The 19509-nt window shown below is 39.4% G+C and overlaps 1 protein-coding gene and 1 long non-coding RNA gene across 7 annotated transcripts in view; one reads left to right on the top strand and one right to left on the bottom strand.

Annotated features, from left to right (window-relative positions):
- Window positions 1-10027, bottom strand: part of LOC107974338 (uncharacterized) — a 134164-nt gene extending 124137 nt beyond the window's left edge. Inside the window, exon 1 of one of the 3 annotated variants that reach the window (XR_010156622.1) lies at window positions 9737-10027. This is a non-coding gene — a long non-coding RNA (uncharacterized LOC107974338). The remainder of the gene's footprint in view (window positions 1-9736) is intronic. The other 2 variants (XR_001717023.3, XR_002943543.3) reach the window with 2 other exon arrangements.
- A 1755-nt stretch (window positions 10028-11782) lies between these two features.
- SPP1 (secreted phosphoprotein 1) lies at window positions 11783-19509 on the top strand. Of its 4 annotated transcripts, XM_001159959.7 has the most exons (7): window positions 11783-11902; window positions 12985-13052; window positions 13162-13200; window positions 16144-16224; window positions 16491-16532; window positions 17573-17896; window positions 18588-19509. In XM_001159959.7, the coding sequence occupies exons 2-7, from the start codon at window positions 12999-13001 to the stop codon at window positions 18990-18992; spliced, it is 945 nt and encodes a 314-aa protein (XP_001159959.1). In that variant the 5' UTR covers window positions 11783-11902; window positions 12985-12998; the 3' UTR covers window positions 18993-19509. The 4 variants fall into 4 exon arrangements, with proteins under 4 accessions (XP_001159959.1, XP_003950415.1, XP_003950416.1 ...); XM_003950366.5 differs by lacking the exon at window positions 16491-16532; XM_003950367.5 differs by lacking the exon at window positions 16144-16224.

The raw sequence follows: 19509 nt of genomic DNA on the forward strand, positions 1-19509 counted from the left end.
GATTTCTATCCTTCTTAAAAAGTAAAATTTTTATACTCATTTATATTCTAGTCAGGGATTACAAAATGTTTTTAATCTTTGTAATCATCATCTTTATAATCTTTGTAATGAAACTCTGTCACCCTTTTCCTTCTAAATTCAGAATAACATCATCTTTACGATAAACCGGATTCCTAAGAGACCAAGCTTGATGAAACAACATGTATGTTTTAAATCTTACTAGAGGTTAAGACACCACAATTTCACTTGTGTCTGAACCAACTCCTCGTAAACAAAAATAAAGCTGAAACCCCAGTCTGAGATGCTTTGGCACTGTCTAAAAACAGAAAAAGGCCACTTTACTGATCCCAGCCTCCACTTCCTCCCCAACCCAGACAAATGGGTGTACCCACTCTGCTGATATGTCACACATAACCTCTTTTGCTACTTCACTAAGAACTCTGGCTAACCCCTTAGCCCAGCTATGACCCACAGACCAAAAGACCACCAAAGGTTTAGGAATATCAGTGAAATAAATATACAGGAAAGGGTCAAAGCTTCAGCTCCCAACAATAAACAGTTTCTGACATAAGCTACTGTTTCCTTTAATTATGGTCATCTCCATATGAGGATGGTAGAGTGCTTTAAAATTCTTCAGGTTTCCTAGAATTTACCTCCCACACAATATTTGATCTGGTGAGAGGCAACTAAGACTAAAATTAATCTGTGAACACATCCTTACTAGTAAACGGAAGTCATTCAAAACCTTCAGAGAACATGACTTTAAGTTCTCAAATATAACTAGATGGGTTGATTTTAACTTGATCTCTTATTTATTTATTTTCATAGAGACAGGGTTTTTGCCATGTTGACCAGGCTGGTCTTGAACTCCTAAGCACAAGCAATCAAAGTGCTGGGATTACAGACTTGAGGACCGAGCCTGGACAATTTAACTTGATCTCTAACTGCCACTGTCTACTTGTTAGAAGGTCAAAAAGCAAAAGGTATTCAAAAAACAGGTAGCCTAACTAAGAAGTAAAAGCAAATGATGCTGTGCGAACGATTCAGAAGTTGCGAGATGAATTTATCATTTAGTGGAAGGCAGCTGTAGCCTCTTTCTTCTCAGAAATAAGCCAACTTAGCAATATTTAATTATGTGGTATAGGCAAGATAAAATGCAGGTTCCCAGATTCCCAACATGGGACACTATCCACTAAAACCTATACCACAGCTGATTCTCTTCTTGCAAAAGTGGGAAAAACAAAAACAGAGGATCAAGAGAAGCCCGCTATCCTAATCACTTATCTACTGATATTGCATACCATCTCCTTGTGGAAAAAATTAGTCACATACTTATTGTATAAAATAATCAACTTCAATTTTAACATATTAGTAACCTTGCATGAACTTATTCTGGCTTTTAGAAATGGGGGAGCAAAAATTAATAGAAAATAGATACATATAAAGTTATAGCACCATAACTTAAATTCCGTTTCATGAGTCTAGTGACCTGGAACACAGATGATAAAATCCAAAAGCTATGAACCGAGCAATATTAGGCATATGGCATTGTGTTAATTAAGGTAACATCTGCTATCGTAACAGATGTCAGGCACTAAAGGCAATAGAAACTTATTTCTCATTCATACTGATGGCAACGGTGGGCCATCCGGAGCGGTTGCTGTCATCTTGCCAGCTGCAGCTGGGAGGCGCCAGCGGTGGTGGCAGGAGCGGCTGTGGGAGCAGTAGTGGCGGGTTGCGCGGGAGGGGGTACCCCTGTGCCCTATGTCCAATGTCCGGGAGGCAGCCGACTACGCCACCCGGACCCTAGCACTGCAGGGCAGGACCCATCCCCAGGCCCAGAGCCTCCGTAGCTCGGCCCCTGGCCCCACGTTGCTGCTCTCACCCTCTGCTGCTGCAGGGAGGATGTGTGGAAGAGGCAGACAGTCCCCGAAGCCCACAGCCCTGGGGGCCACCACGATGGGGCCAGGCCAAGTCGCCCATGGGCAGGGGAGCAGCTGTCAGGCAGAGAGGGTCCCCAAGGCAGAACTGGGTCCCGGGCAGTGTGACGCTTGCACACAGAGTGTGGTGGCCAGGCCAAGGCGCTGACCTGGGGTGTGCTTCAGGGCCCCATGGCTGGAAGTGGGAGCAGTGCCCGCTTCAGGACCCGGCCAATTTTTGCAGTGACAGCACCCACCCCACCAAGCCAAGTTCCTGCACGTCGGGAGAAGGCTCTGCACAGGGCTGACTGGGGCTGTGTCCAGGGGTTCTGTCCCTCATTGAGGTGATCACCGGGCCTGACACTCTCGACTGCCAGGCCAGGCCCCGATCCACTCCCAAAGGGTCCCCCTCAGACAAGGCTGTGAGCTGGGTGGGCAAAAGCCCCGCCCTCCCAGGAGCAGGACCTGGGAGTCTGTGCAGTCTGCACCCTAGGGGGCCTGTCTGCTCCCGCTGCCTGGTCTCTCCCCACTCCTGGCACCCACTCCAATCTTGGAGTGGGGTTGGGGCCAAGCCGGAGAGCTGTCACAGCCCAGCCGGGTGTGCGCATGCTCCGGACAGCACTGACACACCAGCCCCCTGCCACCTCGGCCTCCTCCAGACTTTGGGCACTGATGAGTGTTGCGGGGAGGGAAGTGGCGGTGAGGATGAGGGCAGCTCAGTGCTGGCTTGCAAGTGCCCCTTTGTGCAAGCAGCCTGGGTGCCATGGACAGCCACAGGAGGCAGACTGGCTCCTGGGCAGAAGGGGGCAGGTCCAGGTGAGGCCCCACCTTCAGGCCAGGGAGAGCCTGAAGGCTGGGGGCCAGGCTGCCAGTCCCACAGACTGGAGCGGAGATTTGTGGTGGCTTTTCCAGGCCTGCCCATGGTTGCCCATGGACTAATTGGTGTGCACTTCTTCACCTCTGAGGTCCATAAATGCCCTGGGCTCAGCAACACCAGGGCAGAGGATGGAGAGATGAAGGGACAGCCAGCAGCAGAGAGAAGCTACCCACTCTGCTGAGAACCGAACACTTTTCGGGATGACCTGCCTATATCTTTGATAGGAGCTGAACACTCGTCAGGACACCCTAGCTATGGAGAGGAGCTGCCCACTGTGGGTCTTCTCTGAGGTGTTCTGTTGCTCAATAAAACTCCTCTTCGTCTTGCTCACCCTCCACTTGTCTGTGTACCTCATTCTTCCTGGTCACAGGACAAGAACTCAGGACTTGTGTAATGGTGATGCTAAAAGAGCTGTAACACAAACAGAGCTGAAATACGCCCCTTGCTCGTTTTGTTTGTGGGCAAAGAGGAGAGAAGAGCTGCAGCCCTTCAGGGAGCCTAGACCTGGGATCTCCCTGAGCTAGGGCTGTGACTCCCTTTTTGAGACCCTGTGGTTCCAGGTGTCTCTGAGCCTCTGGGCACCACCGCATTCCCTAGTATGAGCCAGGACAGCTGCTTGTGGTGCGCCTGGTCCAGCCACAGCCTTGAAGAGAGCTGGCGCCCATGTCGGCACCTGGAGCTTCCTGCCCCGCAACAGCAGCTGGCATGTCTGACTGCACAGTGGCCAGACTCTATGCTCATTCACACCCCATTGCCACTCCATGCCTGACTCGCGGCATCCCTTGGAGGCATGGGATCCAGGCCAGTAGCATGAGCTGAACACAGCCTGCCAGGCTGAGTGGGCAGAATGAGTCCAGTGGGCCAGAGGCAAAGGCACCACCGGCTGTATGTTTCCGGCCAAAAAAGCAACACTCCAAAGATCCTGTAACAATACGATATCTAATGCTAGGGTTCCAGATCAGCAGATAGCTCAAGTCATGTTCTCCCTGGGCTCTGCTATCCAAAATGCTTCAGTCCTCTTCATCTGGTGAAAGGGTAAGGAAGAAGACTATGGGGGAGGCACGCTTTTTGAAATTTTTAGGCACTTCCACCTGGAAGGGAAACACATCACTTTGTTTTACATTCCCTTAGCAAGAACTAGACATATGGCCACATCTAAATGCAAGGGAGGCTGAGAAATGTGGTTTCAGCTGGAAAGCTGCTTCCCAGCAACTACTCTGAAGACAACACATCTTTGGTGTACAGCCAACAGTACCTGCACAATTATTATGGTAGGTGCTACATAGAATTCAAATGTGGTAAGGCATAAGACCAACTGTGAAGCGTGTCTTTCTGTAGAAATATGATACTTGTTAAAATACAATAAGCAATTTGTTCAAAGTTTAGAGAGTCAAGAAAACTAATATTTAAGATCATTGTATCTATTAAGTATGAAGCTAATGGTATTAACCCATAATCAGTAGGTGTGCGTTTTGAACTGGTGATTCACAACAGTTTGAGATTAGCAGAGACATACTGACACTCTCCCACACTGTATGGCTCATGACCATAGCATGGCGTTAGCTGGGTGGCATATGTGAAAAAATTAAGCTTTTGTTCTTATTAGATTTGAACTTGTTAGAGGCAAGATTTTTGAAAATCCTTACAAAATTTCTCTCATCGGTATCATTGGAACTTACAGCTTTTGTTGTATGGTTATTTGGGTTTTTGTTTTTGTTTTTTGTTTTTTTCTTTTCATTTTAACCAAGTTTGGTCAAATTTGGATGCTTATAATTTTGATTCACATCTTAGAAGTTAGTCTCTGGGGCCAGGCATGGGGGCTCGCGCTTTCAACCCCAAGACCACTTTGGGAGGCATTTTGGGAGCTGAGGCAGGAGGATCTTTGAGTCCAGGAGTTTGAGACCAGCCTGGGCAACATAGGGAGACCTCGTCTCTACAAAAATTTAAAAATCAGCCAGGTCTGGTGGTGCACACCTATAGTCTAAGCTACTGGGAAGGCTAAGGCAGGAAGAGCGCCTGAGCCTGGGAGGTTGAGGCTACAGTGAGCCGTGATCACACCACTGCACTCCAGCATGGGTGACTGAGCAAGATCTTGTCTCAAATAAATAAATAAATAAGTTTGTCTCTAAATATTAGCTCTTCAACTGAGCTGCATCTTAGCATCCTCTTGAAAGCTTTCCTTAACACTGATGTGTAGAACTAAACACTTCCTTCCCTGGAACCCTACTGGCCCTGTAAATATACACCTAATATTTGTGCAAAGAGTAAATGCAATCAGGTAAACAGAAGTGACTGGCACATTAAATGGCTTCTATTATAGTTATCTGAAAAAATTGAGGTCATAATACCAAACTTATGTCATCATTATGAATATTAGACAAAATGCATATTTTTAAATCTAGTACTTTACAGGTGTCCCATAAATATATATACAATTACCATTATTGTTGTTATTATTATTGTTATTATTTTGAATATCTCTCCTTTTAAAAGGCAAAGACAGAAGTTTTGGGCTCACTCTTTGTTACTGTAGAAAAAGTAAATGTTAAGGGCATAATAATTACTAGAAAATTCCCTTGTTTCTTAGGGAAAAAACAAGCAGCAGAAATTGCGTTAAGCATGAAATGGCTGAAAAGAGGGCAAATTGATTCTGGATGACTCGTGAACAATATCATTAGATACAAAGTGAAATTAATAGGTTATCTAGACTAATAAAATCCACAGATGCTTGGAAATGAAGGAGATGTGAATGCGGGAAAGAAAAATCTAAAAACATCTCCAGATTATGGCGAAGCCCTATATGCCTGACCTGTTTGGCAATAAAACTACCCCTAAAAACCACAAGAGGCATTTTCCAGGAAAGAGGCAAGCCAATCTCTTCAGTCAGCTTCTTCTCAATCCCCTACTCTGGGTAATGAAATCTGAAAGAAATTCATGTGACCCATACTGGGAAAATGCCTCTAGAAAACCCATATTGTGGGAGGTAAGAATAAAAAATTCTCAGAACATGAAAGATTGATTTATTAAAATTGTAGGTTGGGATTGATTTACCTCCTTTTTTTTAAAAAAAGTTTTATTTTTATTAGTAGTATTATAATAATGCTCATTAATTTTTATCTATAGTTTAAAATATAGCAAAACACATGATATTTTACTTAAAAACATCATAACTCTTCGACTTCACCTGTCCCCTGGTCTATTAAAGACTCTTTGTGTTAAAATCTTTCTTCAGCGTGAACTTCTCTCAAGAGCATCTCTACTTCTACCATCTGTTTACTCCTCTTGTTGTAGTGTCAATATTTTATTCCTCATGAACTTGAAAAGGAAACATAAATCACAGAATTTTAGAGCTGAAATGGACCTCTAAAATAATCCAGATTAACTCTGTCAAGGAACTTGAGACCTAGACAAGAGAAAGGATATGCCAGAACCCCATAGAAAAGAATTTGAGATGGGAGACAAGAAAATCTAGGCTCTTCAAATTCTGCAATGGCATTTTTAAAATGTATACATAAATTATTTTAAGAACCCAGTAGAAGCTCCAGCCTCTTGGAGTTTATACTAAACTCACATGCTACCTGTGCTACCATAGGATTAAACATTATTAAAATAATGCTCCTTCATTCACTTGTTCCTCTAAACATTTACAGAGCACCTAACAGGAAACTGTGGATACAAACATGAATAAATCCCAGTCCCTGACTGCTGGGAGTTTGCTTTTTAGCGTGAGGAGGACAAACATTTAAGGCAATAAAGCTTCATCGGTGCTATGCTAGATCAAGTGCAGGCTGCAGAAGGAGTTAAAAAGTGGGAGTTGGTTATTTCTATTTAGACCAGAAAAGGTTTTATAGGGGATGCTTTGATGCATGATGTGCAAATATTTCAGAGACAGGTGCGGATGAGACTGGAGGGATATTCTAGATATAAGGACCATGCAATGTGAGTAAAGGCACGGAGACCTGAAATAGAATGACACACTGGGGAACCCACGTGGCTCTGCATGATTGTTTTAGGGAGTACAAGGAGAGAAGTTGGGCAGAAATAAGGCTGGAGAGACAGAAGAATGCCAGACCCCAGAGGACCTCATGTTATGTAAGAAATAGCAATCACCTGGGCAGTCCTTTTTAGGCACAGGAAGCATGCCTGAAGTTCTCAGGTGTAATTCACTCAAGCGGAACACTATCTATATTGGAATCTGAAGACGTTTAATTCAGGAGGCCGGGAGCGGTGGTTGATGCCTGTAATCCCAGCACTTTGGGAGGCTGAGGTGGGCCAATCACTTGAGGCCAGGAGTTTGAGACCACCCTGGCCAACATGATAAAATTTCATCTCTACTAAAAAAAAAAAAAAAAAAAAAATTAGCTGGGCATGGTGGTGCATGCCTGTAATCCCAGCTACTTGGAAGGCTGAGGCACAAGAATCGCTTGAACCCAGGAGGCAGAGGTTGCAGTGAGCCGAGATCGTGCCACTGCACTTCAGCCTGGGTGACAGAGTGAGACACTGTCTCAAAAATAAATAAATATGTTTAATTTGGGGCTTTATGAAAGCAACAGAAAATAATCAGCAAGAATAACTCAATTTATGTCATAATTGAGCTAAATTTCTTCACTGAATAAATATTTTTGGCACATAATCTGCAGAGGGATTAGCATATCATGGAACTTACACTCTGTGAGGAATTCAAACATTAAAGAAGAAATCAAATTTTAATATAGAATATTTTAAATTACAGGTTTAAGAAACATAAATGTTACACCATGGGATAGGGGCATTAATGTAAGCTATGCCTTGACAAGAATTGTCGAAACGAAAAACCTTAGCCAAGTGTAACCAGAAAAATATCTGACTGAGCTGCTTTTGTTGTCTAGTTTTACTCCCCTTTCTTTTGATTTTGTTTTCTCTTTTGCACTGAAATTGTCACCTTTTCATATCAACCTTATGATAGATTCTCTACCAAAAATTACTCAAACGTCAGATTTTAAGCAAGAATTCTCATAAACCAATTTCGGAGAATGATTTTCTCCCCTCAAATATATTCTGCAAAATGACTGTCACTGACCGCTTATTGCCACAAAATGTCTTTTTCTGAACAAACAAGGTCCTCCTGCAGCTGCTAGACTTTCTATTTGTGCTTTTCCACCTTGTTCTATCTCCCTCTTTGGATCCTCTCTGATTACAGCCTCCTGTATTGTTCCCCAGGTTGTTATAGGTCTCGAGTTTATGCTGCTGTGGTTGATGTTGAGTGGGAAGGGGGACTTTCTGTTTGGATCCAATCCCAGAATACCCATCCCTTCAACTCCAATGTGCACACAGGGTCTCTACCATATACCTTCTCTACCCAGGGTGCTGCCAAGTTTACTGTTTAGCCACACCCCCTTAATCTCATTGGTTACTCAAGTTTCAAATTTCCTAGTTGATTTTCATGAACAAATGGGCTCCATGAGGGTAAGAATGGTGTCATTTAAGAAAAAAAAGTTAGTAATTTAAGTCTACCTTAAAGAGTCTATCATTTAAAGAGCATTAGAATGCCCTCAGAGTTACTAATACTACTTTAATGAAGAAATAAATGCTAGATTCTTGAGTACAGGCAGATATTAGATATCAATATATGAGATATACTCTGAATTCAAGTATAGTGCCTATGCATTGTGTTCATAAGCAAAAACTATAAGGTCAGAATTCGTGTCATAGATGCAGGGCTGAGTGGGCAATCACCAACAATTTATTGAGCACTTACTCCATAACAGTTCTATGTGTCTAAAGGAAAATTTTTTTCATTTGTTTTAAACTGAAACTAATGTTTACCAATGGTAAGACCACTTTGTCAGGAGCTGACTTTTGTTGTCTAAGTTATTGAGCAATGGAATAAAAGATTTTATGGTGTTTTTTTTTTTTTTTTTTTTGTATTTCTGAAATGCTCTAATTTCATGTCTGAACTTGAAAATAGCACCGTCTTATCATCCACCTTTGCTTGCTACCCTGTGATAAATAATGCCCCTTTTCCCAGTCTATATATGATGAATGGTGCTAGGCTTCCGATTAGCTTTAATTCCAAACTTCTTTATGACAGATTAGTAGTGTTACCAAAATATCAGAGTCATGTCTGAACCTTGACTCAAGGGAAAAAAATAATTACCTGTGGAGCTGAAAACACTGAAATAGTTGGTTACACTTTACTAAGTAAAATATAATTAGAAATGTTCAAATAAACTGGAAGTGAGTTTAATAAAGTTGTCCACCAAAGTAGTGATATTGAACACTTACTTTTTATTATATGGGAATTTTCATGTAATTCAGGAAAAAGACCTTAAGGCTCTTTATTTGTTTCCATGTGTCTTCTTAGTGTCTATAATTTAAGATCACAAATTACTCTTTGCATTCTAGTTTGACAACTAAACTTTTTTTACTTTCCACTCACAAGATTTATAGGGAATTTGTGCTTTTTGACCTTTTGATTCTAACAACCAATCATTAGCCAATCAAGAATGGAAACTTTGGAAATATTACAGATAGAGCCACTGTGATTTAAATCATTTAACATGTTACTTCTGACAGAAAATCCTACTCAGAAAAAACAACCAGCAGCAGCATGTTTGAGTGCAAACAGCAAGAAACATTAAGAAACATGACCTCCCCGATAGTCAGAATGACGCAGCATCCATTTCCTACTTTACAGAATTGCCTCCCATTATAAATCACTTTATCTTCTCAACTCCAAAGCATCCCAGACACATTCTTTACCCGTGAATTCACAAGCCTTTTCTCTGAGAGAGGCCTTGGGACTAGGAACTTTTTGAATGACTGTAGAAGTCGGGAAGGAGACAATAGTGTCAACTTGGGATTGCCTAAGGCAACAACAGAGCAAAACAAGAACGCTTTGGTTCTCTGGGTCTCTGTCCCTGATTGCATAGCGGGTCATTGTTGGGAAATATTTCCTCACCTGGCATTCCAAGAAATGGAGAGCTCCACAGCTGTATATAGTCCTGTCATTAAATACACGAGTGTTCTATCCCGCTGGAATTAAGAAAATTGGTAGAACCAGATTGTGGTCTGAAATCTTTTTTCAGAAATGCTGCCATCGTGTGGCACTGTGGAGCTATGACCAGAAGAGTCCTGTAAAGGGTCGTATGGTTCATCTCAAGATGGCTGGGCTCCAGCATAATCTATTCCTATAATTAATTCTAGCTTCATATTGAATCATTCCCGTGGGCACAGAGTAAACTACAGTAAATCCTGTGGAAATTTTGTTGTTTTTAGAATTTTCGGACTTCCCTCCACTAAATTGACAACATGACACGCTTATGCGGGTAATATGTTTAAAGGAAAAAAATAGTTTTTAGAAGCAGAAAAAAGAAGTCTATTTTGCAACTTTATAATCTGTGTGCTTTCTATTTTATAGAGATAGTGGTCATCTTACTTATTAAAATGGGTGCTTATTACCTACAAACCAATCATATCAATTCATCTGGAATACATCCAATTTAAGGGAGACATATTTCCCCCTACCAAATGTTCATGAAACCTATGAATTAGCTATACACTATCACTGCAAGACATTATTTAATCTATATTTATATTAAAAGTAATATTTGGCAAAAGGAAGCTGACACTTTAGGACTAATAAAAACCACAATTACTTTTGCAGCAACCTAATAATAAATAGGACCATTTATTTTTCATCTCAATTACACACAAGTCTTAACAATAAAGGTGTAAGGTAAATAAATAGTGCAATCTGCATTTCACAACTGAGAAAGCAGATGAAGATAAGTAATCTCAAGACAATATTAAATATTTTAAAAGGACCCAGAGCTCTGCTATCCCTGAATTCTGCTCTAATATTCGGACTTTCCCTGTAATTTTCTTTCATTCAAACACCTTTTAAATACCTAGTAAAGTGTTTTTTAATACAGAAATTTTTAAAAATGTTTTTCTTTTTAAGTGGCCTACTTTACATACCCTGGGAGAAAAACTAGAAAAAAAGATGATTCCAAAATCGAATCTGTTCCTTTAGAAATGTGCAAAATTTCCTTATTGATGAATACCATTTAAAGATTTTACATCTACTCTCATTTTAATAACCTATTCTTTTTAAAGACATTACAGTTCGTGACTGCCTGCCCCTCTTAAAAATTTCATAATAGTTAACACACATATAGTCCTTAAGATACGCAGAGCATTTGCATCTAATATGTGCTAAGCATTGCTAGTTTAACATACTAATTCATTTAAACCCCTCAAAAACCCCATGACCTAGGTAATAGTATTGCATTTCATGGATGAGGAAACAAGGATAGGTAGGCTGGGCGGTTTGCCCAAGGTTGCACAGGTCAGCAGTGACACAGCGGAATTCAGAACCACGGTCTGGCTCCTGAAGCAGCCCTCTCAAGCAGTCATCCTGCTCTTAGTCAGAAACTGCTTCACTTCTGCAACATCTAGAATAAATTACCATTCTTCTATTTTATATAGAATTTTATATTTTAATGTCACTAGTGCCATTTGTCTAAGTAACAAGCTACTGCATACTCGAAATCACAAAGCTAAGCTTGAGTAGTAAAGGACAGAGGCAAGTTTTCTGAACTCCTTGCAGGCTTGAACAATAGCCTTCTGGCTCTTCAATAAGTATAATCATACAGGCAAGAGTGGTTGCAGATATTACCTTTATGTTACTTAAACCGAAAGAAACAAAAATCCATTCTATTTAATTTTACATTAATGTTTTTCCCTACTTTCTCCCTTTTTCATGGGATCCCTAAGTGCTCTTCCTGGATGCTGAATGCCCATCCCGTAAATGAAAAAGCTAGTTAATGATATTGTACGTAAGTAATGTTTTAACTGTAGATTGTGTGTGTGCGTTTTTGTTTTTTTTGTTTTAACCACAAAACCAGAGGGGGAAGTGTGGGAGCAGGTGGGCTGGGCAGTGGCAGAAAACCTCATGACACAATCTCTCCGCCTCCCTGTGTTGGTGGAGGATGTCTGCAGCAGCATTTAAATTCTGGGAGGGCTTCGTTGTCAGCAGCAGCAGGAGGAGGCAGAGAGCACAGCATCGTCGGGACCAGACTCGTCTCAGGCCAGTTGCAGCCTTCTCAGCCAAACGCCGACCAAGGTACAGCTTCAGTTTGCTACTGGGTTGTGCATTCAGCTGAATTTCATGGGGAAGTCCAAATTCTAAGGAAACATATTTTTAATTGTAATGCTGTTAAACAGACTTAAATTTTCTAGCCTTTTTAATAAGCAGATTAGATACATCACAGGTCTCCTGGAACAAAGGTGTCTAGATATTTTGAATGCCAATCAAATTTAAAACTTAAAAATACTTCCACTGGGTCCTCAAAAGAACGGAAACCATCGATGCTAATCAGAAAATAGTAAAATTAAATTCCCCTTTGGAATAATTATACCTATATAATTTTCAGTGGGTGACTGTGCAGGAATTTAAAAGAAAAGGGATCTTTTACGCTAATTAAACCAATTACAATGCTATTTTTTAAATGATGTATCTCACTTTTAAGGGGAAGAAAACCCTTTCTGAATATGCCACTGCTAAATTTAGCTGTTAAAATATTCACCAAGATACCTGTATGACACTGTGTAGGCTTATTATTACAAATAGAAAAGCTGTTGGCTATTTTCAATGTTTTCCTTTGAATTTCAAATTTTTAGAACATCTTACTTAAATAACAAATTTCAGAGATAGTTTGATTTCACCTAAGTAGCACCTACTTAATAATTAAGCTAAAAGTCACATTTAAAGTACATGTTGGAAAAATGGATAAAGCAAATTTTTTTTCATTTTTTTCTGTGTGTTTTTTCTTCTCTAAAAAATATTCCCATACTAGCTTATTAATATAATTAAGTTACTGTTGATCTGTTTGTAGGTTTAGAGAGCTAGATATATAAGGTAGTAATGGTATAATTTCTGGAACTCTAAATTTTAAAGTTGAATAAATACAGACTTGCAAAATTTCCCTTTCCCTTGCCTAATAGTGAAAGATGGATAATAGGTGGCAATATAAATATTAACTTGAAAGACTATAATACTAAAAAGAAAAGGCATCTCTAAGAAGTAGAAAAGATTCTATAGAAAATATATTTTATTTGTGATCATTTTGTAATGTGGTAGTATAAAAAGGTATCACTGTTGTAACCTATGAAGATGTCAGCTATTCCTTATGAAATATTTTGCAGGAAAACTCACTACCATGAGAATTGCAGTGATTTGCTTTTGCCTCCTAGGCATCACCTGTGCCCTACCAGTGAGTACAGTTGCATCTTAAAGAAAATTCCTGAAAATAACTGAATTGTGTGCTTCCATGTGCTAGGAGGACATTCTTGTAATCTTTCTTCATCTTTTCTATTTCTAAGGTTAAACAGGCTGATTCTGGAAGTTCTGAGGAAAAGCAGGTAAGCATCTTTTAGGTTTTTATATAGTTAAATCATTTACTCAATTATGGCGAGAGGTGCAAGAAACGTATTTGCTGCGATATTACTTATCTTCTCAGTCAAATCCATTGGTTTACAAGTATTTATTGACTGCCTGCTATGAATCTAGGCCAGTACCAAGCACAGTATAGTTTTTAATAAATATAAGTTTATAAAACCAACCCAGATATTTTAAATATAATAATATCTAGGCATGTATGATGAGTTATCACATGTAAGATAAGTTATATGAAGTTGTGTGACTTTTTTTCCATTAGTCCACATACTGATCTAAAAGCAGAAAATTCCAGCTTTTGCTTTGTTTAGTGGATTGCTAAGTTTAAAATTCACATTGGATATTAGTCAGAACTGTTTGTATGACCATAATATTCACAATATTGTCTGAGATATTAGCTGAGAAGCCCATTGTGAAAAGAAAGTCTATGTGTGCTGTTTGTATCTATTGTGATTGTCAGCTGATGTTAGATCACATTTTCTAACCAAACATAAGACCAACCAAACTCTTTATTATAATTATTTGACCAGCACTAAAGATGTACCTACCCCTCCACAACAGATGAAACTGTGCCAGCCAAACAACAAATGGGCATTGTCCCCAGAAGCTTGGACAAAAAGGCACACAGAGTTCAATTCCAGTTGAACAGAATAAAGGCCAAAATAGAGCTGCCTTGGGGGTCACTGCAATTAGACTGCTTAATGAAGACATTAAAAGAAGTATTCTGTGTTCGTTTGTGTGTGGAGGGGTGTGTGTGTCTGTTTTTCAACTGATTTGAAAATACAGGTGTTGAATCCTAATAATAAACCAGAAAAATTAACATCTCCAGAGAAGATAGAGGTCATACTATTTGAGGCAAGAATTAGCGCCTTTTTAATAAACGAAAATATGGCAAAGATGCATTTTAGAAGGCATGTGGAGCTATAACAATTTAAGAAATACGTGAAGAGCTCAAGGCTCAGCCTTCTAGAATCCCAGAAACTTAAAGCTAGTAAAAAATTGGGGAAGTCTCTAAGGATATATGCCTGAAAATAGACACTGGTTATCTGTGAGTGTTAGGATTACTGGGTGGTTTTTAGTCTATTCATTTTGCTTACCTTTATTTTCTTCATATTAGTTTTTAAAAATTATAAATGTAACTTATACATCCATTCTCTCTGAGCCTGTATTACATGTGTCATGAGAATAGATAGATAGATATGAAAAAGTGAAGAGAAAAACTCTGAACTCATCTGGTCTCACTGTTTTTGCGTCTTTTTTTTTTTTTTTTTTTTTTTTTGAGACGGAGTCTCGCTCTGTCGCCCAGGCTGGAGTGCAGTGGCGTGATCTCGGCTCACTGCAAGCTCCGCCTCCCAGGTTCACGCCATTCTCCTGAGTAGCTGGGACTACAGGCGCCCGCCACCACGCCCGGATAATTTTTTGTATTTTTAGTAGAGACGGGGTTTCACCGTGTTAGCCAGGATGGTCTCCATCTCCTGACCTCGTGATCCGCCCTCCTTGGCCTCCCAAAGTGCTGGGATTACAGGCGTGAGCCACTGCGCCCGGCTGTTTTTTCATCTTCTTAAAGCAAGGAACCCCTTCTTTCAGCAAAACCTTTCAGAGAAGCCCAATACTAAGCTCCTCTGGTTAGAGCCAGCCATGAGAGAAACTCCAAGTACTTCTGACTGGTTCTCTCTCTACTCATCCACCCCTTAGGTGGCTGCAGAAGGAACTCTGTGCAACCCCCAGAGTTCTCATTCTCAATGACAGGGAAATGTAATGATTGGCCCTGGATGATTCAGCAGATCAGAGGACACTTACTCAGAGCAATTTCCACTCCTCTGCAGTAGCATACTATCAGTATTTTCCAGATAAATAACTTGGCTAAAGAAAAATCCATTTCATTTACATCTTTGGCACCTTACAGCAATAGAACTTTTGTGCAATGATTTTAATATTATATTTCTACATTGGCTGGTAAGATACATATGGCTATTGAGCACTCAAAATGTGGGCTAGTGCAACTGAGGAACTGAATTTTTCTTTTCTTTTTTTTTTTTTTTTTGAGATGGAGTCTTGCTCTGTCACCCAGGCTGGAGTGCAGTGGCGCAATCTTGGCTCACTGCAAGCTCCGCCTCCTGGGTTCACGCCATTCTCCTGCCTCAGCCTCCCCAGTACCTGGGGGTACAGGTGCCCGCCACCACGCCTGGCTATTTTTTTTTTTTTTTTTTAGTAGAAACGGGGTTTCACTGTGTTAGCCAGGATGTTCTCGATCTCCTGACCTCGTGATCCGCCTGCCTCGGCCTCCCAAAGTGCTGGGATTACAGGGGTGAGCCACCGTGCCTAGCCATTTCATTTTAGTTAACTTAAATTTAAATAGCCCCATGTGGTTAGAGGATACTGTATTAGCACAGCCTTAGAGAGTTCCTTCTTGTTCCATGGACTGGACACAATGAAGATTAACAGTAATTAAGGTCACTTCTGGTTTAGATGTGCTTTATCTGAGAGGAAAATTCAGCCAGCAAACATACAAAAAGAAAGCACAGTGTGAAGTTCGGTGTTAAGAGCTAGTTTGCCTGCGTTTGAACCCTGCCTGGCTCTGCCATTTCCTACCACTTAACTGCACTGTGGCTGAGTTTTCTGATCTGTTAGGTGGGAATAATAATGATACCTATCTCATAGGGGAATGAGAGGATCAAATGAGTTCATATTTGTAAAGCAATTTGAAATTTGCCTAGCCCACAGTAAGTGCTACGTAAGAGTTTGTTAAATGAACCTGCAAAAAAAAAAAAAAAAAAAAAATTACAAAAAGGTACCTAAGGGTCCGGGTGACTATATGCTTCCATCAAGACTAGTGAAGAATGGTTGTTTTTTCCATTCATCCCTACATTTCTTTTTTTAATAATGATAAACATGCAACTTTTTTGTAGCTTTACAACAAATACCCAGATGCTGTGGCCACATGGCTAAACCCTGACCCATCTCAGAAGCAGAATCTCCTAGCCCCACAGGTATTTTTAAACTTCTCATAATTAAACTACAGTGATGAAAGATAGCCACACTCAGGCCATTTGGGCTGCTCAGATGAATCCTGCCTGCCTGCTGGCAAACATGTGCTTAGGACATTGACTGATCTGCCATGTTGGCTTCTCTCTGTGTTAAGCCATCCACAGATGAGGCTGAAAAATAAAAACTGCTTTGGATTAAAAAGGTTAACTTTTGAATAAAAAAGCTAGGCATGTGTGATGCGCACTAACACGTGCCATTCCTTCTTCAGAATGCTGTGTCCTCTGAAGAAACCAATGACTTTAAACAAGAGGTAAGTTCTCATTTTCAATCAGAGGCCCATCATGCCTTGAAGAGATGAAAGAAGGCATTGCCTGGATTCTCTTCTGATGAAATTTCATTAGCAAGTTTTCCAGCTAATTGGCAGTCTAAAACTTGCTCATAAAGAAAACATGTATTTACTAAATATCAGAAATACTAGGTTTCCTCGGATAAGTTTAGCATTACAGAAGATGTTTATTAATGCCTGTTATTTGAAACATTAATCTGCTTGCAATTTATTTAAGGTATTTTGTAGATATCTAATATCTAATAAGCATCTAATTAATGCCTATCAAAGCTAAGATTTTGCCTTTGGGAAAGTTTTCTTTCCTAATAAAATAGTTTATTTGACAACTATTCTTTTTATTAGGATCATTCATATATTTGCTAAGCAAAGAGTAAATTTATTTTCCTCAAGATTCAATTTGAATATACTAAGAATATTAAAGCAAGTTAGATAAATTACCCAATATATTTGTCAATTTGAAATTTGATAGACATTAATTGTTTAATTCAATGGGCAGTTTTGAGCTGCAGTTTATACACACATGCATAACAGAGTCACCTTTCAATTATCCATGTTAATAGGAAAGTGGTTATAGATTTTGGTACACACACTAAAATATGGATACTCTTCTCTTTTGATAAATCTCATTTCAAATAAAAAAACCAGTCTCATAATTATGTATCTGTATCTATTACATCATTGAATTTAGTAAATAATGTTTAATATGTATAAGGAAAAACAGTGTTATTGATATGAAGATTATACTCACATATTTGGCTTGAAAATATCTATAAAAATAATTTTTGTTGGAAAGTAAGAAATGTTCTTCAGAATGTTATTAATCCCTGTGTTAAAAGAGAAATTGGAAGATGCTCAATTTAGCTCCTAAAAGCCATGGTGTGTACTGTGAATGCAAAGATTCTGAAACTAAATAAAAAGAAAGATAGTAAAAGACTAATGTGCTATAAAGGCTAAGGGAAAATAAAAACCCATATATTAATTTTCCCGGCCATCTTAATTTTCAGACCCTTCCAAGTAAGTCCAATGAAAGCCATGACCACATGGATGATGTGGATGATGAAGATGATGATGACCATGTGGACAGCCAGGACTCCATTGACTCGAACGACTCTGATGATGTAGATGACACTGATGATTCTCACCAGTCTGATGAGTCTCACCATTCTGATGAATCTGATGAACTGGTCACTGATTTTCCCACGGACCTGCCAGCAACCGAAGTTTTCACTCCAGTTGTCCCCACAGTAGACACATATGATGGCCGAGGTGATAGTGTGGTTTATGGACTGAGGTCAAAATCTAAGAAGTTTCGCAGACCTGACATCCAGGTAAATCCTTTAACAGACACACCTGATGGTTCTGACTAGAGCTCAAGTCTAGGAAACCACAGTTTGCATATTCATTCATTCATTCATCCATTCATTCATCCATTCAGCAAGAATTCATTCATATTCTACTTTATGACCATTGAATACAAATCTTTTTCTGCTTGGCAGTTTTTGTAAGTCTACATAATTTCTCTCTAGATTTGATTCTCAAACACAATTCTACTTTTTGAAATCCTGGATCACTTATTTTCAGATTAAAATAAATGGAAAACACCAATTATTTAAAAAAAATAATGGTCATGTTTTGAAATTAAATACCTAAGAGGAATTGTAGTTGCAAATTACACTGAATCCAGTCACAGAATCTGGATTTGACATAGCCTTGCCGTTTACTATTCTCTTTACTTTTTAACTAACAATTCACTTCCTCTTTATGTAGGTTTCAATATAATGAAACCTACCTCATAGGTTTCATTACATATGTAAGTGATGTAGTTATTAAACTAGATGAGATGACATATGTAAAAGGGCTTGGTAAAGTACTATACAAAGTAACATGCTAGTATTATTTCAGCCAGATTTAGACAATTTTTAGTATAAGATGACCTAAAAGATAGAGAGCGGAAAAGGATTACCATATTCCCATCCCTAGCCATTCATATAATTATTCTTCATTTGTGCCGTGATTCAGTACCCTGATGCTATAGACGAGGACATCACCTCACACATGGAAAGCGAGGAGTTGAATGGTGCATACAAGGCCATCCCCGTTGCCCAGGACCTGAACGCGCCTTCTGATTGGGACAGCCGTGGGAAGGACAGTTATGAAACGAGTCAGCTGGATGACCAAAGTGCTGAAACCCACAGCCACAAGCAGTCCAGATTATATAAGCGGAAAGCCAGTGATGAGAGCAATGAGCATTCCGATGTGATTGATAGTAAGGAACTTTCCAAAGTCAGCCGTGAATTCCACAGCCATGAATTTCACAGCCAAGGAGATATGCTGGTTGTAGACCCCAAAAGTAAGGAAGAAGATAAACACCTGAAATTTCGTATTTCTCATGAATTAGATAGTGCATCTTCTGAGGTCAATTAAAAGGAGAAAAAATACAATTTCTCACTTTGCTTTTAGTCAAAAGAAAAAATGCTTTATAGCAAAATGAAAGAGAACATGAAATGCTTCTTTCTCAGTTTATTGGTTGAATGTGTATCTATTTGAGTCTGGAAATAACTAATGTGTTTGATAATTAGTTTAGTTTGTGGCTTCATGGAAACTCCCTGTAAACTAAAAGCTTCAGGGTTATGTTTATGTTCATTCTACAGAAGAAATGCAAACTATCACTGTATTTTAATATTTGTTATTCTCTCATGAATAGAAATTTATGTAGAAGCAAACAAAATACTTTTACCCACTTAAAAAGAGAATATAACATTTTATGTCACTATAATCTTTTGTTTTTTAAGTTAGTGTATATTTTGTTATTATCTTTTTGTGGTGTGAATAAATCTTTTATCTTGAATGTAATAAGAATTTGGTGGTGTCAATTGCTTATTTGTTTTCCCATGGTTGTCCAGCAATTAATAAAACATAACCTTTTTTACTGCCTATATAA

The sequence above is a fragment of the Pan troglodytes genome, chromosome 3 (assembly GCF_028858775.2).
Source record: "Pan troglodytes isolate AG18354 chromosome 3, NHGRI_mPanTro3-v2.0_pri, whole genome shotgun sequence".
Lineage (NCBI taxonomy): Eukaryota > Metazoa > Chordata > Mammalia > Primates > Hominidae > Pan > Pan troglodytes.

Bases quoted from the DNA above. Each gene is read 5' to 3' on its own strand.
- SPP1 (XM_016951849.4), top strand. From the start codon at position 13,822: ATGGGCATTGTCCCCAGAAGCTTGGACAAAAAGGCACACAGAGTTCAA. The intron at 13,954-16,143 runs GTATTCTGTGTT...ACTTTTTTGTAG, and splicing joins TAATGAAGACATTAAAAGAA to CTTTACAACAAATACCCAGA. The intron at 16,533-17,572 runs GTAAGTTCTCAT...CTTAATTTTCAG, and splicing joins CCAATGACTTTAAACAAGAG to ACCCTTCCAAGTAAGTCCAA.